The sequence below is a fragment of the Neolamprologus brichardi genome, chromosome 11 (assembly GCF_056152115.1).
Source record: "Neolamprologus brichardi isolate AB-2024 chromosome 11, ASM5615211v1, whole genome shotgun sequence".
Taxonomy (NCBI): domain Eukaryota; kingdom Metazoa; phylum Chordata; class Actinopteri; order Cichliformes; family Cichlidae; genus Neolamprologus; species Neolamprologus brichardi.
In genome coordinates this window covers 4,888,852-4,901,022 of record NC_142114.1, presented here as the reverse complement: position 1 = coordinate 4,901,022, position 12,171 = coordinate 4,888,852, and the positions used below count along the sequence as shown (strand labels likewise).

The window sequence follows — 12,171 nt, the reverse complement described above, 5'->3', positions numbered from 1 at the left end:
TAATGCAACCTCTAAGGCTGATAACAAGCTGGCTGGTCTCGCTTCTTTTGGCTGGCACAGTGAACTGGGTTCACAGACAGTGATTTGTGTTTGTGAACCCTTGCAGTGATTTCCATGATGGGATTATGCCTGTTTTTAATTCATTGCTGGCTGAGGGTTAGAAGATCAAAAGCATCCCCGTACTGTACCTCGCACAGAGATTCCTCCGGATTCTCAAAATGTTTGATGATATTATTGACTGTAGCTGAAGAGATATTCAAAGTATTCACAGTTTTAAATGGAGTAACATTATTCTGAAATTGCCTTAGAAGTATTTTTTTTTCCAGATTAGTGAACCTCTGCCTCTCTAAGATGCTCTTTTTATACCCAATCATGTTACTGACCTGCTGCCAACAAATCTAATTAGTTGCAAAATGTTCCTCTGGCTAGCTTTTTTTTTAGTACCACTTACTTGTCCCAGTCTTTTAATGTCCCAGTCCCAATCTTTGAAATCTTTTGCCTCCATAAAATACAATAAGCTAACATTTTCAGTAAAAAAGGAGAAGTTTAAAAATGTCTCAGTTTAAACTTTTGATGACATGTTTTGCATGTTCTATGAACAGGTAGGTTTATGACATTTAGTGATCACTGCATTCTGTTTACATTTACATTTTACACAGCATATCAACTATTTTTTGGAAATGGGGTCACATATTGGATATAAGTAAAGTATCTAAAAGAACAGAGAACAGGTGAATTTCAGACTAATGGAGCTCGTGTTTTATGTCAGCAGGGTATCCACAGAGGGCCAGAGGGAAAACAACGGGAATGTGGGAAAGACTGGATGAGAAAAGAGTGTAAATGGGAGATGTGGTCAGAGATAAAACGAGACCTGCAAGTGCGTTGTGAGTCACTGTATCCAAAGAGATACGGTGACTCAGAAAGTATCACATGTACACACAGACACAATAACATATGGACATGTGAGGAAGGGAAAGAAAGCATGGGAGTGGTTCTATGAAGCCCGTAAATGCACAGTGTTTAAAGGCACAGTTTCATTTCACAAGATTTTTTTCTTGAAAAGTCACGTTTTTGTGGAATTTGACTTTTTTTACACCAGGACAGTGGATTTTAAATCAAACCATCAAGATATGACAGACATTTCCAGTTCTGGCACTGTTTAGCAATTACAGCCCAAGTTTTCAGAAGCTCAAAAGTAATCCAGCAAACGAATATAATGTTAAAGATAATGATTGCTTTTAACACTTGGATGACAATAAATATGCAATCAGTGACCTCCTGAAGTCTAGAACCCACTGTGAGGTTCTCTTTTGCAGCATTTAGCTGAATCTGAGCAGGAGTTCATCCTGCTCAGATTCAGCCATCACATCATCAAATAAACACTAGTGACCAGGTTCCCCTTGCAGCCATTTGTGCCCATGCCACAACATCACCTCCACCATGACAGATAACGTGGTATGCTTCAGATGATGAAGTGTCTTCTTTGCTTCTCCATATTCTTGTGAATAAGTGAATCTTGTGCGGTTTTCAGAACGGTGCCGGCTCTTTTAGACGTTTTCTGGCAAAGTCTACTCTGGCCTTCCTGGTTTTCAGCGTGATCACAGATTCAAATCTGATTCTGTGTTTACATTTATGAAGGCATCTCTTGATTGAAGATTTTGATGAATACCTCCTCAGTACTGTTTTTGACTTGTTTAGTTGTTGTGAAGGACTTTTCTGAACCAAGGACATAATTATACTGTAGTTCACTTTGGTCATCTTCTGTGGTTTCTCAGGTGTTTCGGTGTTACTAAGCTGGTCAATCCATTCATTATTTTAAAAATTGGTCCAGATTACTGATTTTGCAACTACTAAAGTCTCTCATTTTTTTGAGGTTATCCAGTCAAACAATCTCCAGTCTTTCCGCCTTCTTCATCACCACATCTTGGGAATTCAGAATACCAGTGAACTAGTTCAATACTTGGAATCAGCTTCAGATCTTTTATCTGCCATTGTCATAGAACAATGAAGGAACAGGTTTTACTCAGGCATGTAACTGCTTGTCAGTCAACTGTCCACATTTAAGCCTCTGGAAACAGGTGACTTTGTATCACATGAATATGCAGAAAGACTTCAAGCAATACCTTTCTTTGAATCTCTTGAATTAAAACTGAAAGTCTACTTCTACTTATTTACGTGGCTATTATGCGAGTCTTTATGTAATGCATCATTGTACAAATATTTACAGGCCTAACTGTAGATGGCTGTGTGAGTGATCTGCGTAAAATAAATCATCCAGATTTATATTGTTTTCTAATCTCGGCTGACTTTGGCTTATACATGAAGCAGCTACTGCTGCAGTAAACGAAAATGATCAAATTATAATGAAACAAGGTCTTCAACTTTACAAAAAAAATACAAGTAAAGAAAAATATCTATATATATATTTATTAGGGGTGCAACAATACTCGTATCGATAATGAACCGTTTGATACAGTGCTTTCGGTTCAGTACGCATATGTATCGAACAATACAAAATTTTTAATTTATTTTATCAACTTTTCTTCTGACAATGCTGTCTGTGTTGAGCGCTCAGTGGATCTGCGTTCGACTACTCCGCCTAGGCTGCACTGTCGAGCACAGATCCACTGAGCGCAGCGCAAGCTAGCAAGAAGGAAGCTAAGCTCGTTGCAAGATGGCAAATTGAACCTCCCCCACCCTCATTCAGATCTGGCCTTTGGAACTATCTTGGTTTTCACGTGAAGTATGACCCTGAAGGTAAGCGCGTCATGGACAAAAGTAAAACAGTATGTCGGATGTGCCATGCAATGCTCAATTACATGGGTGGGAACTACTGCGTTAGCGCAGTTAGCTCGTTAACGTGTTGGCCGTCCAGCCCCACGCACGGGGCGCTCCGCGGTAGCTCATTAACGGAGATTTGCCGTGTTGTGGCGTTAACGTCATTTCAGATTAACGCATTTTCTTGTATCGAAAAAATATCGAACCGTGACACCAGAGTATCGAACCAAACCGTGAATTTTGTGTATAGTTGCACCCCTAATATATATATATATATAACTGAATATTATTGGAGTGAACACATGTCGATCCTGAGATTAGGCCTTACTTGTGCTTGCTTTTTCTCCCTTCTCATCTTTGAAACTCTCAAGAACGTACTGATTGCAGTCCGTCTTCTCAATTAAGATCTATTGTAGAATGTGCTCGCCTTCTTACGCAGACATTAAAGCATATGTGTGCATGAACACACACAGGCACACTGATCAATGACCATGAGTACCATTCACAGAAAGTTGGGGAATGGCTGCAATCACAGCATTGTAAGATGGCGAAAGATGTACCCTTAGGCCCCCTCCTCGATTCAGAGATGGTTTTTCCCTTTTCACGTAAATGGCCTCCTTGACTCCGCTCAAACCAGCGCTCCTCCCTGTCCAGGATGTGCACATCCTCATCATTGAAATAGTGTCCACTGGCCTGTAGATGTAAATAGACTGCAGAGTCCTGGCCTGACGAGGAGTTGGAGTCGGCGTCAAGGAAGCCATTTACATGAAAAGGGAAAGACCATCTCTGAATCGAGGAGGGGGCCTAAGGGTACCTTATATTGTTGCCATGGCAACAATATATAGCAACCTTATACAATGCTTTCGCCATCTTACAATGCTGTGATTACAGCCATTCCCCAACTCTCTGTGAATGGTACTCATGGCCATTGATCAGTGGTCTTTGATCAGTGGGTTTTGGTCAGTGGTTGTTGATCAATGGTCATGAGAATTTGCATAATTAAGATTAAGGAACTGATCTCCCAGCCCATTGTTCCTTCAGTTGGCTGGTTTCAGTCATTATGCAAATGTACTGTTTATAAGATTTGGGGAAACCTGCAGTCAGCTGAGACTGAAGAAGTCACTTGGATGAGTGACGAAACATTTCTCCCACAAAAACACTACGTCCAGATGTCCAAAAATGTAGGTTATGATGTGGTAAGAGCAATAACATGCCAGCATATTAAAAAGATGTTCTTTTTTGGTAAATCTCACAGTAATAGCAAGCATTTTAGGACATATCTAGAATACACACTGATTTTCCCATGAATCCCTTCATTATATATTATCATAGCATCAGTTTTATGTTTATTCACCCCTCTGACATGCGCTGCCATCAGTGCTGATGCTCAAACTCTATGACAGATTATCTTCCATATATTGAAAGATTAATTTTGCATCTTTCTGGCAATGTCAGAGGTCGCATCTGTGCATTATGTGGTTATATTTAATCCATGTCAGAGATGTACACATTTCTCTTGAAATCTGTGTGAGGAGGTCACACTGTGTATTTGCTAAAGGAACATTTGCTTTAGTGCAAGGAATCTGGTCTCAACCATTCAAATGGTGCTGCAGTCAGTAAATTCTGAGTTGGAAATGCGTAACCTTGTAAAGCGATGTCGTTTCAAATGAGAGCTTACAGAAAGAGTCGTACAGTAAAGAAAAAGGAGATGAAGAAAAGAACGGATCAGTGCTGCTATTCAAATATATACATATTTCAGCAGCTAAAAGAAAAGTATGGTTTGTAAAAGGCTCACATTTATGAGCCATAGCAACAATAATTACATCTATTAATGGCATCAGTACACTGTTGGAAACTGACATGCACACTGGGGTGTGTCCGTGTATACAGGTTCACGCCTGGATTTCTGCCCGCATTTTCAGAAACGCTTTATACTACATTTTCTCTTCTTTTTTTAAACCCCCACTGCTGTGCTAAACTGCTGTGTGGGAACAGCAAGTGAAGAGTTCCAAACAGACAGGAGAGATATTTTACATATTAGAACAATACATTAAAAACATACATAAATGGGCCATATAGTGGAACACCAGGTCTAAGGTAAATGAGTAAAGATCCAAGTGTTAATGGTGTTTTATTAGTGTTTAACTTAATGGTGTTATAGCTGTTCAGCAGATATCCATCCACTTATGTTAAACAACTAGGGCCTGCTCAATAAATTTGTAGTATAAGTCAACGTGTACGTGTTACTTTATACTGGTTGTTGTTATCCATCCTCCACAATACTACTGAATTATAGAGGAGGGATAACGTTCTCTGTTGCCTGGCAGAGATGTCATTGGCCAGTGGTGATGTCAAAGAGAGATAATAGCACATCTAGGTCTATGAAGCAAATGATCCAAACCTAAGAGACACTACAGTGATGCGGTACTGCTTGGAAAATGTGCCTTAAATATTTCAGTAGCATCCTGGATAATTAAGGCAATATAAGGAATCTGAGCACAAAGATGGGCAGGCAACAGTTTGCATAACCAAAAACAGTTCATCAACTCTCAGCTAAAAAGCAATGATCCATTTTAAATTGTATCTATACCTTAAAGGAAGTATAGGGAAGGAAGTGTATAAAGAGAGTATAAAACAGCATTGCTAGCCAAAAAGAAAGATGTTCTCCCAACACCTATGAGCTGTTCTGATAACTTACGACAGCGGTCCCAAACCGTTTTTGCACCACAGACCGGTTTATGTCCAACAATACTTTCACGGACCGGCCTTTAAGGTGACACGGATGAATACAACTTAATAAAACCAGTACCGGTACGCAAAATAAAATGGAGATTTATTCATAACACACAGAAAAAGACCCAGGGAAACCGAGTCAATGATAAAAACGATGAAAAAAATTAACGCTAAAACCCCTGAAAACCATGAATTTCACACCCGAGCCTCAAGTCTCCCACCCTGGTACTGGTCCATGGCCCAGGGACCGCTGACTTACGACACACAGTTCCTGTTCAAGTATATAATGAATAACAAGTGAGGAGGACAGTGTGTGTATCCCTATGAAGGTGAAAGTTATAATATGTCCCGAGTTTGTAGTTGTAGTCACATGCTTATATATGCATTTGCACTCATAGACATAATCAGTCAACTGGGAGTCCATATACTGCCTTACCTTTCTTTAAGGAAGTCTACCACTCGTTTGAAGTCGTCAATGCAATATTCTCTCTTCATATCCATCAGTACGCTATCAGAGGCTGACTGCACCGGAACGTGGAGGAAGGCATAGACGCGTGGATGATTCAAAATCTTGGCCATCTCCTAATGTCACAAATGGGAAAACATTAAGGAGGTAACATTATTATAACATGCTGATTTTTGAATGTTTAATTTGTAAGTGTGACTCTATTAGTGATTGTGGATATGCTATAACACAGCAGTGGATTTCTAACAAGTTGCGTCTTAGGGCGAGAGATGGGATACACTCAGAACAGGTCACCATTCTCTCACAGCGCTAACAAAGAAAGCGAGCTCACGTCCACACCTCCGCATCGCCAATTAACCCATCATGCAGCTACACGAACATACAAACTTCACAGAACATAATGTCCATTAATTATTGATTTCTTGACACAGATCAACACCTTAAAAACTAAAACATGCAAAAGGAGAAAAAAAGGAGATGTGAAGGCTCACTGAAGCTTCTGGTGAATGATAGCCGCTGGCTTTGAATAAAATAAAAGTGCCATTAACATTCCTGTCTCTTCCTGCACTCTTTTCACTCCCGCACTCCTTTCAGAGCTTCTACAATACACAGCTTACATCCTATATTTATTTTTTATTTTTTTGTATTTTTCCTTTTCATTTCGGAAATTTAAAGTCCTAAGAGTCAAGGTTGCTCCAGTAGGGCTTCTTTATGTCTGGAAAGTCAAGAGCTTTTACTGAAGAATGCAGGTCCTATTTTCAGATCAAAACCGATTCAGAAGATTCTTCATTTGATTTTATTTCAATAAAAACCCTCTATCTGACAAATCAAAAGAATATTTCTGCCAACACACAAGGCTAAGTCCACAATCTCATATGAGAAATGGTGAAAGAAAAAAAAAATTGGGGGGAAAAACACCCAAAAGAGTACTTTGTGTGTCAAATAATTTTGCTAAGCTAAATTAAAACCACGATCATCATTTTTTCTGTGCACAAACATGTATTTACAAAACATCTACATGCTTTTACAGGAATTTGAAAAACTGAATTCACCAGGAGCAACACTCAAGTATAACATGCACCCCAACTCTAATACTTTTAATAAGAACACTGCATTTAAATGCACTACAGTAATTAGGGGACTTTGCAAGGTTTTTTTCTTTTCGTCTCACTTTTAATTTCCTCAGTAATAGAACTGGAGAGAACACAGATGTCAGATTTTTCTGATGGACATAATCAGGATGCTATCATCACCATGCTAATCACCATAAGAAGGCGAAAAAGAAAAGGAGAGGGGAGGAAGAAATGATTTAATGATTTCCTACAAGAACGTACTGATTGCAGTCCGTCTTCTCAATTAAGATCTATTGTAGAATGTGCTCGCCTTCTTACGCAGACATTAAAGCATATGTGTGCATGAACACACACGGGCACGGCTCAGTATCAGCGCCACGGGGGGTTGACCGCTGGAAGCTCCAAATTAGAAAGAATTAATTTGGTTGGAAAATGGAGCTTGATTGGTGACAGAAATCAGGCTACTGCATGTGTCTGTAAGTGGGTGAGTGTGTGTGTGTAAAAGAAAAACCATGAAAAAGAACATGTATTTATGTGTTTTTAAATGTATTATGAACCAGAGTAAATAGCAGAGTGATGGATTCATAGTGCCTCTGTTTCTAAGTGTAGATGCTTTATTGCGTATACTTCAAATTTCTGCTGTGAAGCTCTTTTAGAGTCCACAACCATCAATGGCACCAGAAGAAAGAAGCCTTGAGGCGACTTTTGTTGTGATTTGGCGCTATATAAATAAAATTGAATTGAAAGAAGCAAAAACTACATGCAAAGCCTAGAAAAAGGGGCATTCCACATAAAATGTGATGAATTAATTTGTACTACAATAATAAAATATACTTTAAATGGTAAGGTTCTGTTGTTGTAATACATTTTAAATACTAATGTAGACGTACTACTATTGCAACAATGTATCTACATGGAAAACATGGACCTCTTCTGTGTGTGTGCCTTTCTAAAGTGTAACCTTTTACCTCTGACTGTCTCTTCTATTATTAAGTTACAATCCTCTAATGTGGATTTCCTGGCAAGCAGAAGTGACCTATAAGATCTAATGATGGCTATCAGGGAGAGGGTATTTATTAATGCACACTTGTGTGCTTTGAAGACATATATGATGTGTAGTAATGTGTTTCTTTTGAATCAGAATAAAAAAAAAACTTTAATAACCACTAAGGGAATTAGCAATTATTAAAGGGTTACAGCTGCTCCAAGACAATAACGGTAACAGACTGAACTAATTAAATAATACAATATATTACAAAGTTTGCAAACTATATACAAATACCTCAAACCTGTAAAACCCTGTCATTTGTTATTTTAACTTTAGAGCATGTGTAAAAGGGTGTAGCTACTGAAAAGATTCCAGGCAAATAGAGACATTTAAATAATTTACGATGTATTTACACAATAATCAATCTTTTTTTTGGTTTTGTTCCAGCAGTGTACTGTGTGTACTGAGCTGTAAAGGCTCCTCCATCTAAGGATGCCTACTATCTATCCCGGAGCTTCCCCTAAATTAACAGTATTGCCAATTACCAAAATCACTCTTTATGTCTCTGTAATGATTAGTTCACCAGTATGTAAAACACTTTAATCAAAATTATATGTTTTAGTGTTGAAATATAATTATTGTTGCTATGCACGAATTTTCAAATTTGCTGTTCTACAAAAAGTAGTTGAAAAAAAATGGATTAAGATGCCAAATTATTCTTATTTAATTGCATTCCTGAACAGGAATAAAGTTGTTTTAATGGCTGAGCGTTATGCTTGATTAATTTCTGACTTTTCAGAGGAATCTAGGATGTCGGCTGAAATGCGGGTATGAAAATGTGAATTTGGCTCGTTTACTCACAATATCATTTTTGTTAAAACAGGCAGATATTGACTCAAAAAAATTGTGGTGTCGTGTTTTTATGACAGCTAGTTAAGTACATTTGTTAAGAGTATGCGTATATGTATGTAGCTGGGTGTCAACACAGTTTCAGGAGACTTCCCTCACATGGATCATTTATCATGCACTTGACTGTATAATAGAGATCTGCAAATGATGTTGCAAATCCCAGAAGACTTGAGGATCTTTAATATTTCACAGCTACCAATACTAAATCTCAAAGTGTAAATGATGCTATGTGCGCAATAGGCAGGTAAAAAATGGTTTTTAAAAAACAATATGATGTTCAATAACTACGTGCTGCCTTGATATTGATCATCTTTAGAGTTATGATAGTTTTCAGATCAAAGCAAAGCTTTGTTTTCTTTATGTAGGAATATTCCAGTTCAAGTCTGTACTGAAGTTTTTATACCTCACTCACTGTAGAAGTGACACACTCCTAATTTGCATGTTGGCTTCATTTGTTGACACACCATTGCAACGTGGCTTTAATTGCTTCTACCATGGCGATGATGTTGTCTTCCAAAAAGTTTGCTTTTTTCTTAATATTCCCGACTACACCCTCATTTATCCTGGTGTCATGTAAGGGTAAATCAAAAAAGGATGTGCCATTAACTTTAGTTTGAGATTTATCAATCACATATGCTCAAGTTACAATCTGGGATCCTTCAAATGTGCCAAAGCAAGGTTTTACAATCAGTCAACTGTAAGCTTTTTTGTGTATTTATATATTTATAAATCAGCCTTGACCAATACCGCTTTTGTTCTTGAACCCAACAGGTCTTCATCTGGAAAAAAAACAATCTTTTCATCTCTGGTTGATCAGTGCAAATAGACACACGAACACAGAAAAGATCGAGTTAAGCGGATTAGCTCAAAGGATCTGATATAACCCCCCTCAAATCAGATATCACTTAAAAGAAAAGAAAACATATGTGGGGGGAGAGGTGATGAAAGTCGATTTAGCTCCAAGCAGCCTCAGCACGTGACTACAGACGTTTCACAACAATTTCCCAGAAAATATGCTTACTCTAAACTTTTCCGTTTCTTTTGTTTGTGTATCCTTTTCCTCATCCTTTTCATCATTCACTCTCCCTTCTTTTTTGTGTTTGGCGCTTAAAACACGTGATAGTCATGTTTTGAATACTGCGGGTTTCAAAAATGAATGTTTCTTACTTTCTGTCTAAGCAGGCTGCTGAAAGTCAGGGTCAACTTTGTTTGAATCAAGTCATCTCTGTCTGTATAGCTTGTGACTGCAAATATGTTATTAATCAAGCACATCGCACAAAAATGAAATAAATGAAATAAATTCTAAACTCTGCAACCCAAAAGAAATCGACCTTAACTTTTCAAGTGAAATTCGGTTGAATTTAAACATTTGAGAAAAACATACATGGTCAAACGGGCCAAAAGGGATCAATTCAATGTAATTCGGTCTCCTCGGGGCAGCGGGATATTGTATGCGTTATTCAGAAATAAAGAAGCACCGACTCACAAGCATAAAGCCAGAAGAAAAATGAAAATTAGCCAATGAAGAGACAAAATCTTCTACAGTTAAGGTTCAAGTAATAAATGTGAAAAAATACATGCTTTACTTGTTATTTGTGCCGTCTTATCATTTGAAATTGGACAGAATCCTTTAAAACTCAAAGCTTTGAAAGATGAAATCAATTCATACATTCAGATTACCTGAACCTCTAAAAACATATCTTTTAATATCATGTGTCACCCAGTGAAGTCTGTAGAGAAATCTATTCCCAGGACAAGTCAGTATTTGTGTGTACATGACCAAGCACAAGGACACTTCAGAAAGTGAAATCCCTCTGGTATTATACATTTTAAACACTTCAAGCTGTGCTTGATTTTCCTTGGCATCTATACCAAGCTTGCTGCACACCTCTTAGAATGAAATGCATTGCACGGTTAAAGGTGAATTGGGTGTATGTGTAGGATTTGTCATGTGCAAGTGTTTTCTGTGACTGTGACAAACTTTGTTTTTAAGGGGACATGCACAACAAGTCACTCAAAAATACAACTAAACTACAGTCTAAAGGCGCAACAGAGGCACATCTGAATAGCTTTGCTGTGAGCTTTCATTTGGTTTAGTTCCTCACACAAAATGCTACATTAGGCCTCTAATGTGAAGAGGCTCCCAAAGGCTTCATTAAAATGAAAATGGATTGAGAGGGTGTTTCTATACAGTTGCCCTTGAGCCCAGGCAAGAGATGGCTGTGGCTATGTTTCTGTGAACGGGTGTCCAGTGTATAATCATTAGTGTGTGTATGGGACAGACCTTTTGCTGTGTTACAGCTATTTAGTAGTTTATCAGGGCACACAGGGAAATGCTTCTGATAAGTGCTAAAAGTGGGAGGGAAAAAAATAAAAATAAAAAGCAACCAAATAAAATGAAATATGAACTAAAATTACCATATTTTTCGGACCATAAGGCGCACCCGGATTATAAGGGGCGATCGTGGCTCACGGTTTGGGAGTTCGTCTTGTAATCGGAAGGTTGCCGGTTCGAGCCCCGGCTCGGACAGTCTCGGTTGTTGTGTCCTTGGGCAAGACACTTCACCTACTGGTGTTGGCCAGAGGGGCCGATGGCACGATATGGCAGCCTCGCTTCCCAGGGCAGCAGTGGCTACAACTGTAGCTGCCTCCACCAGTGTATGAATGTGAGAGTGAATGAATAGTGGAATTGTAAAGCGCTTTGAGGGGCTCGAAAAGTGCTATATAAATGCAATCCATTATTATTATTATTATTATTATTAAGCGAAACAAAACAGCCAGATAAGTCAAACTTTACTCAACTCATTCTTCTTGCTTCCTCCACTTTCGTACCATTGATCCATTAATGTTGAATTCTCTCGCAGCTGCTCTGTTCACATGTTGTTGCAGTATATTAATGACTAACCTCGGATTGTGGATGGATTATCTCAGTTGTTCTCCTGATTGAAGTTTGGTCCGTTTACAGCATCCTGTCACGTTAACTTCTATCGGAAAAAACTTAGCATTCATCCTCCAGCTTTACTGTGTTTTTGTTATGCTAACATAGCTGTGTCGCTAGCGATCACATAGCACATCATTAAGGTACCCGTAATGCTCCGACAATCCATCAAGCGGTGCAGCTTCGTAGCTTGCCGAAGTTGTACTAAAACATTTTTTGACAGATTTTTTAGCGCCGTGTTCCACATAAAATCAGTTTGGGGTCAGTAAGCACAACCAGAATTAAT

General features: G+C 38.5%; 1 protein-coding gene across 1 annotated transcript in view; it reads right to left on the bottom strand.

Moving 5' to 3' along the window:
- The window catches only part of cdkal1 (CDK5 regulatory subunit associated protein 1-like 1), a 257,115-nt gene that overhangs the window by 96,941 nt on the left and 148,003 nt on the right, over positions 1-12,171 (bottom strand). The window contains exon 10 of the mRNA XM_006795862.3: positions 5,948-6,093. Within this exon, the coding sequence (XP_006795925.1) occupies positions 5,948-6,093 (146 nt within the window). The remainder of the gene's footprint in view (positions 1-5,947; positions 6,094-12,171) is intronic.